At 36.0% G+C, this 21434-nt stretch overlaps 1 protein-coding gene across 11 annotated transcripts in view; it reads left to right on the top strand.

Moving 5' to 3' along the window:
* Positions 1-21434, top strand: part of magu (SPARC related modular calcium binding-like protein magu) — a 202282-nt gene that overhangs the window by 144869 nt on the left and 35979 nt on the right. For all 11 annotated transcript variants that reach the window (XM_085490160.1, XM_085490158.1, XM_085490157.1 and 8 more), the window contains 2 exons: positions 4037-4117; positions 19288-19521. In XM_085490160.1, coding sequence (XP_085346286.1) covers positions 4037-4117; positions 19288-19521 — 315 coding nt within the window. The remainder of the gene's footprint in view (positions 1-4036; positions 4118-19287; positions 19522-21434) is intronic.

Below are 21434 nucleotides of genomic sequence, written 5' to 3'. Positions count from 1 at the left end.
CCAAAGCGTCGTAATTAGGCCCAGACGCGAAATAAACAATAATAAGAATATTAGGTCGACCTAATTACAACGCTTTGAGGTGGGGGGGGGGGGGGGTAAAAGCATTGAGATTCCCGATTCAGCCGACTTTTTCGGACCGATATATTTTTCTCGTCTATATTAATTTTAGGAAATTTTAGGGAGTTTGTTAGGAGGAAAGAGGAACTTATAAATCTCGATTTGAGATAGTTCCTCATCTTGGCAAATTTGCTATATTGGCTCTTTCAGCAATAGATTCTTTATTCTAGTTAATTGTTATTTATGTCGGCGCTTCATCAGATTAGATATTAGTCGTACCTATCTCATAAACACATCAACATAACTAAGTACGACGAACAGTTTAAATATAATAATAAATCTGAAGGAATAATCGACACATATGTAAGTTTATTATAATTATTCTTCTAGAAATTCAAAAAAGGTAATTTAATATGAACATTTACAGCACATCAATAGTAAAATATTTTAACCACGGACCGAGCTAAAAATTTTAAAAGATAGACGCTTAAGAGATCTGACTGCCTCACTTTTCGCCTACTAACGACAAACTTGAAATGACAATTTTCTTTTCTCTTCTCTTTTCTTGTAACATCCTAACAGCAGAAATGTTCGAAAGATATTCAGAGAATATCCATAGAATGTTGCAATATTCTAGGGATATTCTCTGAATATCTTTCGAACATTTCTGTTGTTAGGAATGGGTCGGTTAATTATAATTTTAACATTACGAAACATTTGACAACATAGGCTACTCATTAATGTGCGAGATAATATGTTTTTAGACATAGATGTTCTAATCTTTAGTTTTTCAATCTTTCGTTTTCAAATGTTTTATTGCTTATAATATTAATTTATTATGTATCATATTGTAAAAGTTGAGGTAATGATAGAGACTGTTGTGTAGTCAAAACATATACGGTTGTAATAACTTGTTTTATGTTATTCTTTTCGTAATAATACATTTTCATTTGACATCCTGAATTAATATTAGCTCATTTAAGTTGACCTTTCTTTCTTTTATCTTTTATCAATTTGATTTATACGAGTCTAAAATTATAATATAAATTTTAATTATTTTAATATTTTATAAATATTTTATAAATGTTATTGAAGTCTTACCAATGAAAACTGCTTAGTCAAAGTGATGTCAAAATGATACATCAAAATGATAGCAAAAAGAGTACAATTTAACTTCGTGAACTTGTCCCCAATTTTGACTTTTTTAATTTATTTTTTTTTTAATCATTTGTAAGTCGTTTGTAGGTGATTGTTAGATTAATAAAAACGTTTGTTAGATCAGTTCTTCTTCAAAAAATAAGAAAAAAGTAGCCGTAAAGAGTTAGGCCCTACAAAATTAATTTTTGTTGAATTTACTTTATTAAGGGTTCATTCGATGGGAAATCATTTGTTGGTCACGAATATGCTAATTAGAACGTTTGTTAAATCGTCGTTTCTTCAATAAATGCTAAAAACCACATTTAGTGATTTTCTAGTGAAATAACCGTGAACTTAGGGCGGTATTTATAGTCCGTTCTTATATTTAAGATTGTCTTGAGACCTCGTTCAACCAATCAAAAGATACTATGCGGCCATTTGATTGGTTGAACAAGGTCTTAGAGAAGACGACCTTAAACATAAGAACCAACTGTGAATACCGGCCTTAGTCCCCCTGCTTATAATTTCAATTATTTTAGTCTTGCAAAGAGTCAATCGACGCGAAATCGTTTGTTAGTCACCAAAATTGACCAACAAACGATTCCACGTCGATTGACTCACCCTCAAGCTACACCCTCAAGCTCCTAGCCAGTAACGTACATAGAAATCAAATTTTCCAGGCACCAAAAAATTCAGCTTAATTTGCTCTTTTATAATATCCAAAGGAGGGTGTTAAAAAAGTGTCGATTTCCGCCCTCAAGTGCAAAGTGAATAGACGTTGAAAAATCATTGTTTGGATCCTCAGGTAAGAGGAAATAACCATTATTTGTCCGAGGGATGGTGGGAACATTGCTAGAATGGCTTAAATGTATTGTAGTAAAAAAATAATATTTACATATAAACGGTTAATAATTGGAAAACCATTATTCTAGTCAGAGTTATGAGTATATTTTGCATGTAAAGATCACGGACTACTTTAGCATTATCCAGGATGCACCACGTGAAGGTATAATGCACCTAGCATCCCTTGGCAAAGATCAGCAGCCCACAGTTCGTCACTTCTGCAGTATTTAGAGACTCAAAACCCTCTCTGCCATGTGTGTGTGTGTGTGTGTGTGTGTGTGTATGATAATGCTAAAATAGTCCGTGATCTTTACATGCAAAATGTACTCACAACTCTGACTAGAATCATGGTTTTCTAATTATTAACCGTTTATATGTAAATATTATTTTTTACTACATTTAAGCCATTCTAGCAATGTTCCCATCATCCCTCGGACAAATAATGGTCATTTCCTCTTACCTGAGAATCCAAACAATGATTTTTCAACGTCTATTTACTTTGCACTTGAGGGCGGAAATCGACACTTTTTTAACATCCTCTTTTCAGAATTTGGTCCATTTTATTTTTTTATAAATAAATAATAAAGTTAATAACAATATAAATGTCAAAACAAACGAAAATTATTAGAATTTATAGGTTTTCAAGGCACAGAAAAAGTGCTCCATTTTTGTTTCAATTTACTTCACTTTTAAATATTAATTATTTATAGTATTTATGAAGAAAAAAATAAAACTGCTTTATGCGTTTAACGGGAGTTGGGAAATTATGCACATGCGCAAAAGTATATAGCACATGCGTAACAGAAATTGTGCGCCATTTTTTAAATTATTTATTTTAAACTTCCAGGAGAAACCTTCACTTGCTCACAGTACAATTGTCCACGTTACAATTGCCCACAGTGCTATTGGACACATAAGATTGCGCATAGTTCTTTTGCGCACACCCCTTCCCCGCTTATAAGAAATTCGATTGGTGTAATTAATTAGAATATAAAATTATAATATACACTGAATATACTTAGACACAGTAGTTTAACAAATAAATTTACGTATGTGTGTATGTACACATCGATATACATATACGTAAATTTATTTATTAAAAGACATTCTGTTGCAGAATGGAGCACAAAAATAAAGAAATAATTTTATGACAGTTTTAATTTTATTAATTTCCGTTTTTGCTAGCTTTATATAATTCTTACGACGAAAATTAAATACGAGGAAGATACGTCACATAACGGTAAATGAAAAAACTAACAATTAAGTTAAAAAATATTTACAAAATAATAATTATAAATATTTATAATTATAAATATTTATCTTTACATATCATAAATATTATATAAAATATTTAATCTGTTTTAATAATACTATATGTTAAATAAAGGTTTTTATAAAACATTTTTAAAATATTTATATAATATTTGAAAAAATATATATTCATAAATATTTATAAATCTTTTAAATATTGTGTGTCTGGAACGTTATTTTTCGTTTTACTGCAGTATTTTTATGTTTAAAATAATTGTCGTGGTGTTAAAGTATACCAAAGACTTCCATTTTGGCATAATTTAATATATGAAAGCATATATTTTTATTTCATTTTGATACCTATCAAACAGATGATTTTTGTCCTTAATTAGGCTCAATTCAATTCGACATATGTATGTATCTTATTTATCTCAACAAAAGGAGAGTTTTCGGTATATTTTACATGTCTGCTCTATTGATTCCAAACGTTATTTTATCGAGAAACATTTTTATTTTAACGTAAGTCGCAAGAATTTTTATAATATATTTTCTCACTTCCGACGTCATCAATTCAAGATGGCTGCAGTGAATATACAAAAGCCTTAAAATATAAAAGTAATGCATACTTTGGCAGATTAATATTCTATTTAATATTTGTAAAATTTTTAAAGAAACAGTGTAAACTCAAGTCCTATTTATTAAATACAAAAAATATGAACATTATAACAAATTAACGTATCTTTCACAGTTTTGAAAAGTAGTCCAACATCTATCCATTCTCTACCAATGTTTAACAGCGATCTACCAGATACTAAGGAAGAAGGCGACGGTAAGTCTTTTATTTGTATTCAATTATAATTGTGGAAACTCGTTTCTCATATTTATACTAAAAAAAGTCTATACATCAATAAAAAGAGTGTTTCTTAAGTTATTCTACTTTTAAGTTTATTAAATTTTTTAATACGAGGGGTAATCAAATCGCAAGTAACAAACTGACGTCATTAAACGTCAAAATAACATTATTTTGTCGCTTAATAATGCCACTCGACGTTTACTATATCTGCGAAATAAACTTTTTTCATAAAAATAAATCAAAATATAAATATAAAATAAAATACATCATTTTTCTACATAATTTCCCGCTATAAAAATACATTTTTGCCAGTAAAGTTTGGCAATCCTGTTTTCGTAGAAAGTAGAGGAACGTGTCTATTGTCATTGCCAAGGTCCGTAGATGAACGACGGGAGGGGAAGGAAGGTCATCGCATTTATATTTCAGCATTTGGGCTCCAAAATGGCACCGCCAATCCAGCCACCGGACAGCTGTTTAACTACAGTTTTTTTCACTACCACTTCGTACGACACACATACAAAACACATAACTTCGTGGTCCCAAAATGGCGGCTCATGCGAGGACCTTCCTTCCCCTCTTGTCGTTCATCTACGGACCTTGGACACTGCCAATTGAACACTGTTTATTTGGACACCGTATACACCGATTTAGATCCTAAAAAAATCATAAAAATGAAAAGGTCAGGCCATGTTCAAAAGAAGGTACTCAAAAATTTAAACGATCTAATAATAAATTATCACGAAAAGTAACTGATATGTTATTCAAGGTGCCAGTTCAAAGTGAACATACGTAAAGTGTATATTATCTAAATTTAGTAATAATATATTACCATGAAAAGTAACTGTGATATTTTATTCAAGGTGCAAGTTCACATTGAATATACATACATATAAGTAAAACTGATTACAATTTGATTCTAGAAAATAAGTGCGATATGTTATTCTTAGTGCACAAAATATAATAGTCGTTTATAGAGATTTGATTTGAAATTCATACTAGCCCGTACAATGAAAAATAATTGCTCGTAATGCCAGAGTACCAATTTGTTAATGACTCAGAAAAATAACATGGCGGCCTGCTCTCAAAAAACTATGATGTTTCTCGATGTCCATTTAGAAATAATGTTAAAGCTCTTACAGAATAATTACTACAACATTTGAAATACGAAAAGTATTACATTAGAAGAAGATTAGATTAGAATAAAGATTCAACGTATTTTTAAAAGCTCTACACACACAACGAAGTGAATATACAAAACTATATACAAATACCTTTTTCTTCTGTGTTTCTGAAGAAAATTGTAAGTCAAATGAAACCTTGCACTTTGAGAACCATGTCACTTACTTTTCAGAGTAAAATTGATAAATTTTTTTGTATATTTTAATGATATTTATTTCTCACTTGTATCTTGAATAATTAATATGTAATTTTTTATTGTATATTACGACAAATAATCAGTAAACTTTTTAAGCGTATAGCTTTATTGTAGTTGACCTGAGAACTGTACATTTATAAATTTTACTTAATATACACCCGTTTCGAGCAACAAGGCAAAGTTTTCTGATCAATAACTGACTCCCTGAAAATACGGTATAACACAAATCGGAAGTTGATACAAAAATTCGAAATTATACTAAAGAAAAATTGGAGGTTTTTAATTTATACAATTTTCACAACTCTTATTTCAATTATTTATTCTACCCATCGAAAGTTTTTTGAGAGCAGGCCGCCATGTTATTTTTCTGAGTCATTAACAAATTGGTACTCTAGCATTACGAGCAATTATTTTTCATTGTACGGGCTAGTATGAATTTCAAATCAAATCTCTATAAACGACTATTATATTTTGTGCACTAAGAATAACATATCGCACTTATTTTCTAGAATCAAATTGTAATCAGTTTTACTTATATGTATGTATATTCAATGTGAACTTGCACCTTGAATAAAATATCACAGTTACTTTTCATGGTAATATATTATTACTAAATTTAGATAATATACACTTTACGTATGTTCACTTTGAACTGGCACCTTGAATAACATATCAGTTACTTTTCGTGATAATTTATTATTAGATCGTTTAAATTTTTGAGTACCTTCTTTTGAACATGGCATGACCTTTTCATTTTTATGATTCTTTTAGGATATCACTTACTTTTTAAAGTACAGATATATAGAGCAGCTTTTTAGTAATTCAAGTATTACAAATATATGTATTTTCGATTCTTATCACATAACTTTGTATAAGTAACAATTTATGCAATACAGTTCAAAATAATTAAAATATATGGTATATATGTACATATATAAAATATATAATTATATTATAGTATACATATATATTTTATTTAATCATATATGTAAATGTTTGTATAATTGTAACAACTTTTAACGATACATTGCACATTTATTTCAATTGCAACAGAATGAATTTATATTCTTGTATGAATATTGAAAATAAAGAATGGGCCCCTCCATCGCCCATTCTCGTGAGAACGCAACCATATATTTTTCTTCGTCTCTCCGATTTTAATACGACATACATATTTCTGTTTGATAATTTTTTTCTTGATGATACTTTTTGAAATGTCATGAAGCCTAGGTCAAATTAGAAACTTATTGCACTCGTTTTAATGCAGCGCTTACAGCAGCTTTTATAAAGCGCCAGAACAGCCGATATTTTATTTTGGCGCTTACGGCAACTTTTATACAGCGCTAGAACAGTTGATGTTTTAATGTAGCGTTTACGGCAGCCTTTATACAGCGCCATTATTTAATCTGTTCTAAGAACAATATTTATGCCCCTTGTGCTCCTTTGGGCCATTTTTTCTTGAACACTTCCATATCATTAGAGTAATACCATTCCGATTTTGTGTCAGCTCTCAACATACACGTGTAGTGACCACGATTCATTTCTTCACTTTCGTGAAATATAGCGCTTATTAGCTTGTACTTTTTTTTATTAATCGTGATATTACTCGTCGGCACGGCGGTCATTCGATTGTTGATAATTTTTTTAGAAGCACCGTTTATAAAAGTATATAAATTGAGCTGTATTACTACGACGGATAAAGTTGATTCGATTACGGTTTTCTTTTTCAACACGATGCCCTTACATTCGTTACAATTGCCGTTTATCGTTTCCCATTTAGAAAATTCTACATTAATCAAACTTTGTAGAGTGACACCTTTTTTCCTTTTTAATGTCGAATGTATAGGTAATATTAACAAACTACTGTTTTCCAGCTTAGTTACATTGTAATTACATTTGACATTCGAGCAACATGTTACGTGCTTTAATTCGAGTTTTAATACATCATTGATGTCGGAATACGTCGACATTAGAGCCGTAAAAAACTCCGAAACATCTTGTTGTGTTCGTTCTTCGAAGCGTTTTCCGACAGATCTTCTAACCGCTTGAATGTTGCAATATTTACGTTCACCATACGCGCAGATAGCATCAGTCAATGCATTCGATGCTTTATTTTTCAGTATTTGTTGCCTAATACGTACGCAATGAAACGCACATTGTAATATTACATTAGCGTAACACGAAACAGCATCGTTATTGCAAAGCCATATATTTTCCACGTAACTATACTTTCTGGTTCCTCACAATCATAATTCTGCATATCATCAATGATATTAGGGATATCCCATCGACGATCGTACATTTTCACAACCTTTTTCTCGGACGGATTGATTTGTGGCAGTTCAGATTTGAATATAGATCTCAGTCGATTATATTCTACAATGGCTCTCGAGTTTGCTTTAACTGATGCTGGATTGAAATTTATCAAATGTAGGCCTTCCAATTTACTTACTCGTGACAAACCTACATAGGCTTGACCATCACTGAATACAGTCGTTCCTAAATCCATCATTGTATTGTTACATGTAATTCCTTCGATTATAAATAATTCGACATTCTTTAATTTGTCTCTCAAAGTTTTCAAGATGTCTGACAATTGCGTATATTTTGGTGTAGATTCATGACTAACCGGTAGTTGAAACATTCTATGGATTGTCAAGCCATCGATATTGAATGCTGCGATACCCGTGGGAGCAGATATGGCAGTCGTTTTTTCCAAATTTATTCTGATCCAATGTTTAATCGTTTCAATTAGAAAACTTTTCCCTGTACCACCCTCGCCACTTACGTACAGTCGCAGAATCTGATTCTTATCTTGTAAAACTTGGCATACTCCATCAAAGACTCTTTTCTGGTCTTTGTTCAATTGCGACATCATTTGCGATAAATCAATCGGGTCGTCAATCTTACCAAAATCTTCCAGATCTTTCATCGCGTCGTCAGCTTCTATCGGATTACAATCCAGTTCATCGTCATCGGATTTGTCTCTGTCTGCTGTTTTCAGATCATTTTCGCGCTTCTCGATTAATTCAGCAACGTTCTCAAAAGCTTTCTGTATTTCTTCGAGCCTTTCGTGATATTTCATTACCTTCGTTAAAACAGACTCTGAATTCTTAAAGGCATCCGTGTAAGTCTCGAATGTACCTTTGAGTTCACTCAAATCTCTCCATGGTTTGAACAGAAGCAGCGAGTAAAAGTATTTTTCGGGCTCAGTTTTTATATTAAATCGATAATGGTTAATTAAATAACCCTTTTTTCGTTTTTTTTTAAAATAAACCCGATGCCAGTTTGTAACACTTGACTTCGTCATTATTTGACATCTGTTTCGTAATTTCCCAGAATCTGGCAAAATCGTACAAATTCAATGATTCTAATTCCTGAGGTCTATTTGGATAGTAATCATTGATGAGTGACGAACAGTAAATATTCGTAGAATTTTCATCGAGAGCTTAAATTTCATTAAATGTTTTAACTTTTCTATTTCTCACCTCATTAACATCGATCCATTTGACCATGGTATCATTATCCGTACCGAACAAGGGATTCCCTAATAGTGTATCCGCAGCTTCTAAAGCACCGCATTCTCTGTTATTTAATGAACGCATTGCAAAATTCCACAGTTTCGATGCCAAGGACTTATTCGAATCTATCACTTCAAAGTCTGTATTGCATTTTTCCGACTTTGTCGTGTATTTTGTTAAATATGAGTTTAAAAACTTTGATTTTTCTCTAATAAATTGTATGTCCATATTTCCCTTCCAGGCTAATTTGATAGACAGATTATAATCATTTATAAACCTTTCCGACTCCTTGCGAAGAAGATCGTACAATCTGCTCTTACTGCGTAAATTTTTTCTCCCGACTATCAAAGTGATAACGTCTCTTAAAACAAAATTCTCAGTAACTGGCCGAGGAAAATCGAACCGACACTTTCTGTATATATTAGTTTCCGTTTTTTTCGTACGCATGCAATACGAGTTATGTTTATGATTCTGATCACTTATTACCGTATCGTACAACGTTGGCGAAACATTTTCATCTGGAATTTCACACGTTACGTATTTTTGAATAAACGTAGACACTTCTTCATCCGGCGATTTTCCTAATACTGGAGCATCTTTTATCCAAATCATACAATGCATGTGCTGCATACTTCTACGTTGATATTCCAGTCGCCAGAAGTAATGAATAACCTTTCCTATAGGATTATCGGACGAACAAATAAAATCAATCATGGCTTTGAATTTTATGCACATGAATCTAGAAGTACTTACAGGATCGTATGCGATTAGTTCGTTGATGCCTAACTTCTCTTTATCAGGATTCATATCTCGTAAATATTCACCCAAATCGGACCATTTCCATTCACTAGGACTCAAAGTCAAAAACTACGTCGCTGGACCGTAATGCAAAGTCATGCATTTTACATTATTGGACGGTTGTCGCCAAAATTGATCCGTATTTCTCAATTTTGCGAAAATACTCATTAAATTCGATTCTAATTGGTAACCTTTCAATTCGTTCAAGTATCTACCAGCAGTGTATCTCTCTCGTGGGTTAGTAACCATCATCGTATAATAGATACCACTTTTCAACTGTCGGTAGTTAGCATCATTGAGAAGGAAGAACAGATACTGCAGATTCAACCTGAATCTACTATGTTTCGACATCAATCGTGTTCTAATAAATAAATATTCCGGCAATGCAAAGTTCCTATCTTCTCGTTGTCCATTGACACCATCAGGATATAAATCAGGGAAACACATGACATCCAGATATTTATAACGATTATCCATTGGAAAATCTTCAATTTTCACCATTTGATAAAGCTTCAATGCAGATTCGTTATCGATTCTTTTCGCGTGTATTGGGTATATTGTATACTGATCGTTAATATCCGAATGTTCAGTGATTTGTGTGAGAAAAGCCGTACGTTTTAAAACGGTTTGATCATTATTATTTTTGTTTTGCTGTACATTATACAAATTCAATGCTGGTAATTCCTCAACCACCTCATTTATTTCGTCATTGTCGCTTTCCTCATCGACAATCCTATATTCTGTTTCCTGCAACTTATCCTTTAATAGATCATCAGATGACGCTGGAAGACGAATTTTTGAGTAATGAGGATTATTTTCTTTCAACCATTGTAAAGCCTTATACATTTTATTAATATCTACCAAATTGTCCCAAACCACTTTAGATTTCTTGGGTATACCTCGAACGAGAATGTGCAACTCGTGATTCAAATTTATAGGATCTTCCGGAGGACATACCTTATCCAATGTTTCTTGTAAAGGCAGAGGCAAATGAAATGTTCTACCTTTTCCTAAACAGAGTTCGATTATATAAGTTTCTTGATTTAAAATGTGCTATATTTAAATCATTTAATTATTTTTTTCGTTCAAGTACAATTAACAGCAAAAACTGCATATACGTAGGTATGTATTTGACTCTACTGCCATTACTTGAAACAAATACATTATTCGATATTAACAAATTGGAACTCTGGAATTACGAGTAATTATTTTTCATTGTACAGACTAGGTTTACATTTTTGAGGACCTTCTTTTGAACATGGCTTGACCTTTTCATTTTTATGATTTTTTGAAGATAGGGTGAGAGAGGACGAATGAGGGTAAGAGAAGACGAGATAGGCGAAAGAGGGTGAAAGAGAACGAAAGAGGGTGAGAAAGGACGTACGAGGGTGAAAGAGGTGAGAGAGGGTGAGAGAGGACGAAAGAGGGTGAAAGAGGACGAAAGAGGTCGAAAGAGGGTGAGAGAGAACGAAAGAGGGTGAAAGAGGACGAAAGAGGGTGAGAGAGGACGAAAGAGTGTGAAAGAAGTCGAAAGAGGATGAGAGAGGGCAAAAGAGGGTGAGAAAGAATGAAAGAGGGTGAGAGAGGACGAAAGAGAGTGAAAAAAAGGTGAAAGAGGACGAAAGAGGGTAAAAGAGGGTGAGAAAGAATGAAAGAGGGTGAGAGAGGACGAAAGAGAGTGAAAGAGGACGAAAGAGGGTGAGAGAAATGAAAGAGGGTGAGAGGGAATGAAAGAGGGTGAGAGGAGAATGAAAGAGGGTGAGGAGAGGGACGAAAGAGGGTGAGAGAGGACGAAAGAGGGTGAAAGAGGACGAAAGGGGGTGAGAGGGAATGAAAGAGAGTGAAAGAGGGTGAGAGAGAATGAAAGAGAGTGAAAGAGGACGAAAGAGGGTGAGAGAGGGCGAAAGAGGTGAAGAGGTGAAAGAGGGTGAGAGAGGACGAAAGAGGGTGAAAGAGGACGAAAGAGGGTAAAAGAGGCGAAAGAGGGGTGGGAGTGGGGGTGGGGGTGGGGATGGGGGTAGGGGTGGGGGCGGGATGTGGGAGGGAAAGGAGTGGGTGGAAGTTGAGGGAGGTGTGAGTGAAAGGTGAGAAGAGATTTATACGCGGACAGAGAAGAAGAAGAAAAAGAAGAAGAAGAAGAAGAAGAAGAAGAAGAAGAAGACGACGTTACTTCATTTTTCATGAAAAACGTCACTTTTTGACCGCTTGTATCTCCAGAACGGCTTGACCGATTTTATTTTTTCTTGGCTCAAATTACTCGTGGCGATGCCGCCTTTCAGGTTATATTACGTGCAATTCAAAATTTTTTATATTTTAGTAGTTCTACACCCCCAAAAAATGGACTTTGATGGTGCAGGATAAGGAGACTTGTAGTGTCTTTTAAGGTCTTTTAGGGTTTGAACATGGCCGGAGACACTACCGCGTCTCCTGATACTGTTGAACACAAAAATACACGATCTGTGCAGTTATATAGACACATACAGTTGTGCTTATTAGATGATTTTAAAATTAGCTAGATAAAGATGAAATAAAAATATGCAAATTCATCTTAGACAAGATAAAGATGATTTCGTTTTAAATATATCTAAATAAAAAATAAAATTATATGGCGACTTATCTAGATAATTTCCTGATAATATTTTATTTTTAAATTTACTTATATATGTATAAAGACAGTTATAAAAAATGTAAATTATAAAAGGGATTGTAAAGAACAAAAATAAGATCACTCAATATTTGTTTAATAAGAATATATTTAATATTATAAGATAAAGAGACAATATTTATTACACAGACATTTATAGCCGTATCTTGCGAGCGATGCTAAGTCAGCACGATAGCCTCTCAATTTTTAGCCCGATTACTGACGGTTAATTTAACAAACCGAGCTATTTTACAAATTATGAAAAGGGTTACTAGAAGAACCTTTCGATTCGACCAGAATAGCTACGGTACAAAAGCACTGGACTTGACACTTGTGCATAGGCGCACAAGCGTAAGTATAATAATCTTGATTGGTCTATAAACGTATGCATAAGAAATTCAACCTATCGAATTTCTTATGCATATGCTTATGCGCTTATGCAAAAGTGTGTACTCCCCACTTTAGTCACTCAACAAATTAATACGCGAACTTCCTCTCAGATTCTCTCCGAGGAAGAATGCAATTAATAGAGTGAGATGCAATTAATATGTCGTCAATATAGACTAAAATTTTGTCCTTTCTTATAAAGAGTTGAAGAATTTGTACTATTTTTTGAAATTCGGCCGGGTGCTTCCGAATAGCCGAATGGAAGTATCAAATATTCAAATTGCTCGTCGGGTGTTGCTCTCGTCGAGAGAGAGAGAGAGAGAGAAAGAGAGAGTGAGAGAGAGACTGATGCGTAACTTCGTCGTGCCGCTCTCGCGTTCTCTCGATCGCTATTCGAAATAAAGATTGGGCGCCAGGTACGGTCAGGCCGCATCACTCATTAATGTCACGATAAGTAATTAGCGCGCACAACGGCTTAGCTTCGGAAGCTCGGTATCGACATGGGGTAGAGGAGCGGGGTTCTTTACGCTAGAAGAATCGGAATCATAGTCTCGGAGAGAAAGAGGAAATTTCAATGTAATCAGTCATCAGGTATATGATAAAATGACAAGAGTATATTTCACGTCAGTGGTGCGCAGAAAACAATGTGTTTGTACAATATAACTATCGAGCTCGAAGGAGATCGCTGGTTTTTCTAATTATCAATATCGCTACACTCCTTCTCTCATTATCAGGTCGGGGTCGTGAACACAATACTCTAATCCAGCGATAATAATTTTTAATGTTCGGGGACAAAAGACTCGATATAACATTACAACAAATTTACGATCTTACAGCGACTGTCGACTCGTTTCGGTGCCCCTCGGAGAGGCGAAGAAGGCGAAGAGATACACAGTTAATTAATTACGCGGATATCGACGCGAGTCCTGTGCGTATCACTCTAAATTTTCGGTAACTTTATACAATAAAATGCAACGAGCCTATACGCTCGGTATCACGAGAAATCTCTGTTGATACACGGGTCCCGGCCGATTCCGCGCTTACCGTGAGATCGAGAAGGTGACCTTACAATTGTTCTACGTCGCCGCAGGATGTGGATCGCTAGTCCTTGATGCGTTCGGGACACCGACTTGTCGAACAGTGATTCCGATTCGGGCCGGCGGAACGTCGGTGGTTACGCCAACAAGGAGTCCCACATAACCCTCACCTCTACCCGGAGGTGAGTGGTACCATGACGGTTTCCCTAGCGTCAAAAAAAAAAAAAAAAAAAGGGGGGGAGGGGGAGATAGCGCGCGCCACCCTGGCCCAATTGCCACGCTTCGCGGCGGCATTGCGCCCCGCGTCAGGCCTGTAATCGATCCTCAAATCGATTTCCCTTTCCGTGGCTGGTCACGGGTTTCCTGTCTCCACTTTTGAATCCTCGCCCTCGGGGGTCGCGATGTCGCAGCTCTGTTCTCGGCGGCTCCGTCCGCCTCTCGTACGGCCGCCAGATGATGTTCGTTACGGCCTTGCTCTTCCATGGAGATCGTCCCGGGATGATCAGTCCCGGACGATCTCCAAGTCCTCACAAAATGCGACCGCGGGCCCCTCAGGGGTAGTCATCCTCGTGGAGGAATGCAGGTGCCTTTCCTTCCCTTATCCGGACTGCTGGTGATTGACTCCCCGAGGCTGTAAAGATCGTTTCGGCAGTATTCTATTCTCCCGCAACTCGGTACCGTGTATAATTTTATTCTTTTGGTTATTCACCAGGCCGGGCGCACAACCTCCGTTCTTCCCGCACCATGGTCTTCCTTCCTTAATTCTTCGGGGTCCTCTTCTCCCTAAAACAATCTAGTTCTCCTGGCTTACCACCTCGACTCTCGTTACCAAGTAAGTAGAGGCAAGCCGGCGAAGAGTTCGCCGCTCGCCTGCAAAATACACGAAATTTTGGAGCGCTCTCCGACTCTTCTCGGTCGGACGCGTCCGCCCTTGTGGCGGGCACAAAAGGCCACGTCACAGGGTGCACCTTTATCTGGTGAAAACCGAACTCTCAAATCTAATAACGAGAAGACAGATTTTTCGCCCAATCTAGTTAAATAATTTTTTATGAGGGGAAAGAGGTATTTTTGTTTCAACATCCTAGCGTTTAATAGATGCAAATCGACGCACAGACGCAAAGTGCCATTCTTCTTCCGTACTGGAACGATTTTCGCGCAGTAAGTAGACGTATAGTACTTCTTTTAATAATTCGCAAGCTTTTAAATCGTCTGTTATTTCTCGTATTTGTTCGCGTTTTTTCAACGCAAATTTTCTCGGCGCGTATGAGTAAATAGATTCGTCTTTAAGATTGACACTGACGCAATAGTCATCCTCGATTACTTTGATTTCGGTTTTTAAAGATTCTAACATGGCAATTTTGAGTTTAGTTTTTTCCGCGGGACCGAAATCCGTTACGCAATTCCAACATTGACTCGGTATCCAAGCTAGTATAGCGCACGTTTATTTGCGAGAGTAATTGTGTAAATAATTTGGAGCACGCATTGGTTGGCCGGAAAATCAACGTCAAATCATTTTTTTTTTTTGCAAAAAATCGCGACGACGATTAAGTCCATATCGAAAAAATCCAGACTAACTACATACAGCCGAATGTGAAAAATTTGCCGCTGAGTTTGGATTGCGCGCCACAAGCTCTACAGCGCAACACTGCCGCGCCATCCGCTGAAGTGGAGGAAAGCTGTGTGTGCGTGTGTGCGCGAGCATAGAAAAGTCAGTCGAGAGGCATACGTCGAGCAAATAGCAAAATATAATCGCAAAATATAACTTATCGTTTTCTGCCACCGCTGCCGCTGTTGACTGAGAGGGCGAGGCCGCCTTGGACGTCGCCGTTGGTGATGTAGTCGACGCTGTCGCGTGTTCTTTCCTCTTCAACGACAGACAGTCCGCCTTCCAGTGTTCTTTCTTCTTGCAATAATTGCAGAAAGTTAGATGAAATAAATTATAAAATAATATAAAAAAACAAATTTTAAATATAAAGATATATATAATTTGATACCACTAAGCTCGTATAAATATAATATATAAAAGGAATAATAAATAAACAAAAGCCAACTTAAACGAGCAACAATGATTAAGATGTTAAATTGTTAAATTGTTAAAATATTTATTGAACCTTAAAATTTAATCAAAAATACTTTACATATACGTTTCAACTGCACGGCAGTCTTTTTCAATACATTAAAATGTTGATTAATAACTACTAAATTTAACATTAAGTCTCAATAATTTGTTTAAAACATGTTTCTTTTGTATCGTTGACTAAAACAATTAACTCGCAAATCTCTATTTATTCAATTATCGCTTATACTATTAACATCTTTGTTGAATTTATAAAATTGTCAGATTAGATGAACAACAAAAGAATAAATTATAACTGCTTCTGTTTTCTGATACCAGTGTAAAATCTAAACTAACAATTTTATAAATTCAACAAAGATGTTGATCTAAGAATTCGTCTACCTCTTTGGTATTTAATGATAAGCGCAATGGCTCGTAACGAATGTGGCGAGATGCCGTTAATTATTAGATTAATGGAGTCAGCTGGAGGTAGGTTTAGCTGATGGATCAGAGCAAGTTTATCAATTACATACCGATCAAAAGATTCTTTGGATGAATTTCATCTTCTTGTTTCAATGCGTTGCATCGCTGCTGTAAACGACACGCATTTATCAAATATTTTAATTAAAGCTTTCTTCAGTTCAGTCCAGAATTTGAGTACGGTCCCTTGCTGCATCTTGTACCACTGCTTAGCTAGTTTAGTCAGCTTACTCGAAGCGGCTAATAATACGACGTCTGAGGGTGTTCGATGTACTTGAGCTACTCTGTCCGCTCTGCATCCAGACTTGGATATTCTCCTCGTCAGTGCCACCAAATTCCGGGATCTGTGGTGCCAGCAACGACACCGCTTGTGCCGGCGACAATATGCTGACCGTCGGCGAACGTAACGGTTCCTCCGATTTTTTTCTTTCTCGCTCCCGGGATGGTTCGCTGGGTATTGAGGTTTCTCTTCGAGAAAACGTGCGAAACTCTTCCATTAGTTGTCTCTGTTGGTCCATGAAGAGATGCAGTGTCTCGACAACTCGGTCCATGGCACCTAAGACGATCGGTTGCGCGTCCCTCTCGATTTGATCAGTTGGCATTTAAGCGCGCCCGCTTATTGTGCGCGAACGTTGTCCCGTCGGTGGATCGGTCATCTCGATTAAATCGGCTGACGCTTGCGTGCGTCCGCCAGCTGTGCGCGAACGCTGTCCCGACAGCGGTAACTCCTGCGTCGAGGCCAGCTGATCCAAATGATCCAGGATGGCGTCGATCATACGGGACGGCTCCAATGTGGTTTGCAGCTGATGACGGGCGGCTTCTTGACACAGCTCCTCAAGCGTCATTGCTCCCAGACGTTTTCTTTCTACCCTCAAATTTTCAATTTTTTGAGATCTTGTCCCGACCATATAACTTATAATCAGCGTGTATATTGGGTATTTTTTACCTGATGCTGATTTTGCACTCACGTTAACGCCTGGATAACACACATACGGTAAAGGCAAGATTCGAACACCCAATTATCACGTGTATATCTATATAGAAAAACTGCAAGTGTAGGAGCTCTGGTATGCGGGAGCGTGCTTGGGTACGACAGAGAGAGAGAGAGAGAGAGAGAGAGAGAGAGAGAAATACTAATACCCGCGACCTTCGTGTACTTTGCGAGGGAAATGGATTACCATCCTACTTCTGATTGTTGTAAGGAACAAAAATAAGATCGCTCGATATTTGTTTAATAGGAATATATTATATATTTAATATTATAAGATAAAGGGACAATATTTATTACACAGACATTAAAGCCGTATCTTGCGAGCGATGCTAAGTCAGCGCGATAAGGATGCAATTTCATGGACGCTAGAAACCAGCGTCAAATTAAAATCATTAGACTTTCTCTAGATTCGGCGTCAAGAAAATATAGTGGGGAACAGAGTTCAGACCGTTTCAGTTTTTTCAGCGTGCCACGAATTCAACAATAATTGTAATTAACAATGAACGGAGAAGAAGAAAGAGTTGTTCTTTTTGAACATTATATAATTCACCTGCCTCGCACATTCTGTCATCCATGCACAATATTTCTGCCTGTAAAGCGGTGAGCACACACTTTTGGCGCATAAGCGTAAACATGAGAATCTTGATTGGTCTATAAACGTACGAGTATGCATAAGAAATTCAATCAATCGAATTTCTTCTGCATATGCTTATGCGCTTATGCAAGAGTGTGTGCTCCCCGCTTAAGCCATTATATTTGCAATTTTATCGGCGGTTCACGACGCGCATATTTTGCCACTACTTCTCCCTCCATTAGACAAGCGACAAATTTAGTCACGTGATCTCCGTTTGACGCTAATTTCTGGCGTCAATGAAAACTGCGCTATAGCCTCTCAATTTTTGGTCCGATTACTAATGGTTATTTTGACAAACCAAGCTATTTTACAAATTATGAAAAAGGCTACAAGAACCTTTTGATTCGACCATAATAGCTACGGTACAAAAGCACTAGACTTGAACAAGAGCGTTAGTCACTCGACAAATTAATACGCAAACTCCCTCTCAAACTCTCTCCGAGCAAATGCCCCGCTTCGTAACGGTAATCGGGCTGCCAAATCGGCCCTCGGAAGGGGCTGAATCCCTAAGTGGGAGCAAAATTCCAGAAATATAAAGGCGCCAATATTCAAATTTTTCTTCCAGGATATAAAAATATTTTTGATTATAAGTTTTTTTTCACTTATTGCTTAAGTTCTATATATGCTAACTCTATAAACCAAATTTTATCTACACTAATATATTTTAATATAATGAAATTATGTTAAAGGTTGCTAATAAAGACAAGGCCGTGGTAAAGATTACGTAGATTTATTGTAATATAATGTGCGTAATACTTGTCGGTCCGACAGACAAAACAGAAGTGAGAGACGGAAACGAACGCGGACGGGAAAAGAACTAAGCAAAAGAACAACTAACACCATCACAGTTATTTCTGCAATCGTCACATATGCTTCGCGCAGGCGCACACATCTCAAATATAGTTCTTCAATGCTTGTAATATAAAAACTATATAAACTATATAAAAACTATTTTTAACAAATTATTCTAGATAATTTAATAAAAATGTCCAATTGCATAAGTCGCACATTTTTGTTTCGAAATAAACAGTGCCTAAATCAATGGTGTCTAAATGAATGGTATCCAATTGATAGTATTCAATTGATCATGTCCAAATGAACGATGTCGAAATGTATCTTGTTCAAATGCAGGTCACTATAAGAGACACATTTGTATTTGTATTTCTAATTTAGATTTATAAATTTTAGTTTATTATTAAGTATTATTTATTAATTTTTTGCAGCAAATGACTGTATGTCAGATAGAAATTCAGCAATAGAAGATCAAAAGCATAATTCGCAAGAAAAATATTACGTACCATTGTGCACGTCTGATGGAAGATATCATCGAGTTCAATGCTATTCCGGTTATTGCTGGTGTGTACTTCAAGATACGGGTAAACCGATACCAGGAACATCTTCGCAGAATCGCACGCCAAATTGCAATCCAGTCCCGACTCCCAGCAGACCTATAAAAGGTAATTAAAGATAATTTTTGACAATTTTTAATTATTTTATAAATAAAATAGAAAACAAACAAAGGATGTTAAACCCGCCCATCAATCATTATATAAATACATATATTTATTTGATATTATTCATACAAGGTGTTTAAATAAAGTAATGAGACTGTTTTGAGATAAACTTTTATTTATAATTTAACTACAATTTAACTCTGTCTCCTTTAAAATAGTTCTCTTGGGAAGTCACACTGCGCCTGACACATTGTTTCCAGTCTTTATACTAGGGTCACTATTTATATTTCGGGAATTGGCAACACTGATGTCATGTGAGTCCATCTGACGGTTCCATCGTAAAGTTTGACATTTTTGACGAAATACGTACTCAGAACATTTTGTCATACGGACGCTATTTGTTTATTTTATATTTAGTTGAAAGTTTCGTCTCGGCAAAAAATGGAACTGAATCGTGAACATTTTCGTGCGATGATTTTTTACGACTTTCGACGTGGATTATCACAACAAGAGTGCGTCAATCAACTTAATTTGACTTTTGGCGATGAAGCTCCATCAAAAACCACTGTGTATCGCTGGTATAGTGAATTCAATCGTGGTCGTAGTTTGCTGTCCGACGAGTTTCGTGAAGGTCGTCCAAAATCGACTGTAGTGCCAGAAAACATCGATGCTGTGCACGAAATGATTAAGCAAGATCGTCATGTAACCTATTGTGAGATTGAGGCATCCCTAAGCATTAGTTCCACCAGCATATATGCGATTTTACATGAACACTTAGCTGTGCGAAAGTTATGTTCACGTTGGATCCCACATAATTTGACAATCGCTCAAAAAAAGGCTCATGTCGATTGGTGCAAAGAAATGCTTAAGAAATACAATCGCGGTGCTTCAAAAGACGTTTATAAAATCGTGACAGGTGACGAATCATGGATATATTCGTATGAGCCCGAAAGTAAGCAGCAGTCGACTGTATGGGTGTTCCAAGAAGAACCAAATCCAACAAAAGTTGTTCGCGCACGAAGCACTTCAAAGAAAATGGTGGCCTGTTTCTTCGGAAAAACTGGTCATATTGCAACAGTGCCTCTAGAAGATCGTAGAACAGTAAATTCTGAGTGGTACACAACCATCTGTTTGCCAGAAATCTTCGGTGAAATAAGGAAAACAAACAAGAGACGTCGGATTGTTCTTCATCATGACAATGCGAGCTCTCACACATCGGCTCAAACAAGAGACTATTTGAGCACTCAAAACATCGAATTGATGGGTCATCCGCCGTACAGCCCTGATTTGGCACCCAATGATTTCTTTTTGTTCCCATCCGTGAAGAATAAACTGCGTGGTCAACGATTTTCATCGCCCGAAGAAGCTATTGAAGCGTTCAAAAATCATGTTTTGGAGATACCTCATTCGGAATGGAATAAATGCTTTGAAAATTGGTTTAAGCGCATGCAAAAGTGTATCGATCATCGTGGCGAGTACTTTGAAAAACAATAAAAATATATTTGCAGCTTAACTATTTGTTTAAACAAATCATATATAGTAGGCCAACTGAACGAGCAAATAAATAAGGTGTAAAAATTTTTATTAATAGTTAAATAATTAAATTAACATTCCGTTACAGAATCGATATAAATTGTAAACGTTTCGACTGCACTACAGTCTTTATCAATACATAAAAGTTAAATATTAAAATACAAAGTTAAATGTTAAAAATACAAAGTTAGTTAAATATTAAAATATAAAATTGAAACGATTCTTCGCTGTTGACCAATAGATATGCAAGGCGATTGGTCTGAGATGCCAAGTTATGCGACATTTGAGCATGCTACGGATATAATACGCGAATTAAATCAATGTCAGAGAAAATTAAAAAATCTTTCAACTTACATTATCGTTTTAACAAGTCCTTTTCCCCG

Source organism: Nylanderia fulva, unplaced genomic scaffold (genome assembly GCF_048542155.1).
Source record: "Nylanderia fulva isolate GAGA-0341 unplaced genomic scaffold, ASM4854215v1 Scaffold99, whole genome shotgun sequence".
Lineage (NCBI taxonomy): Eukaryota > Metazoa > Arthropoda > Insecta > Hymenoptera > Formicidae > Nylanderia > Nylanderia fulva.
Note: the sequence above shows the minus strand (reverse complement) of the source record. Positions and strands in the feature narration are given on the sequence as shown.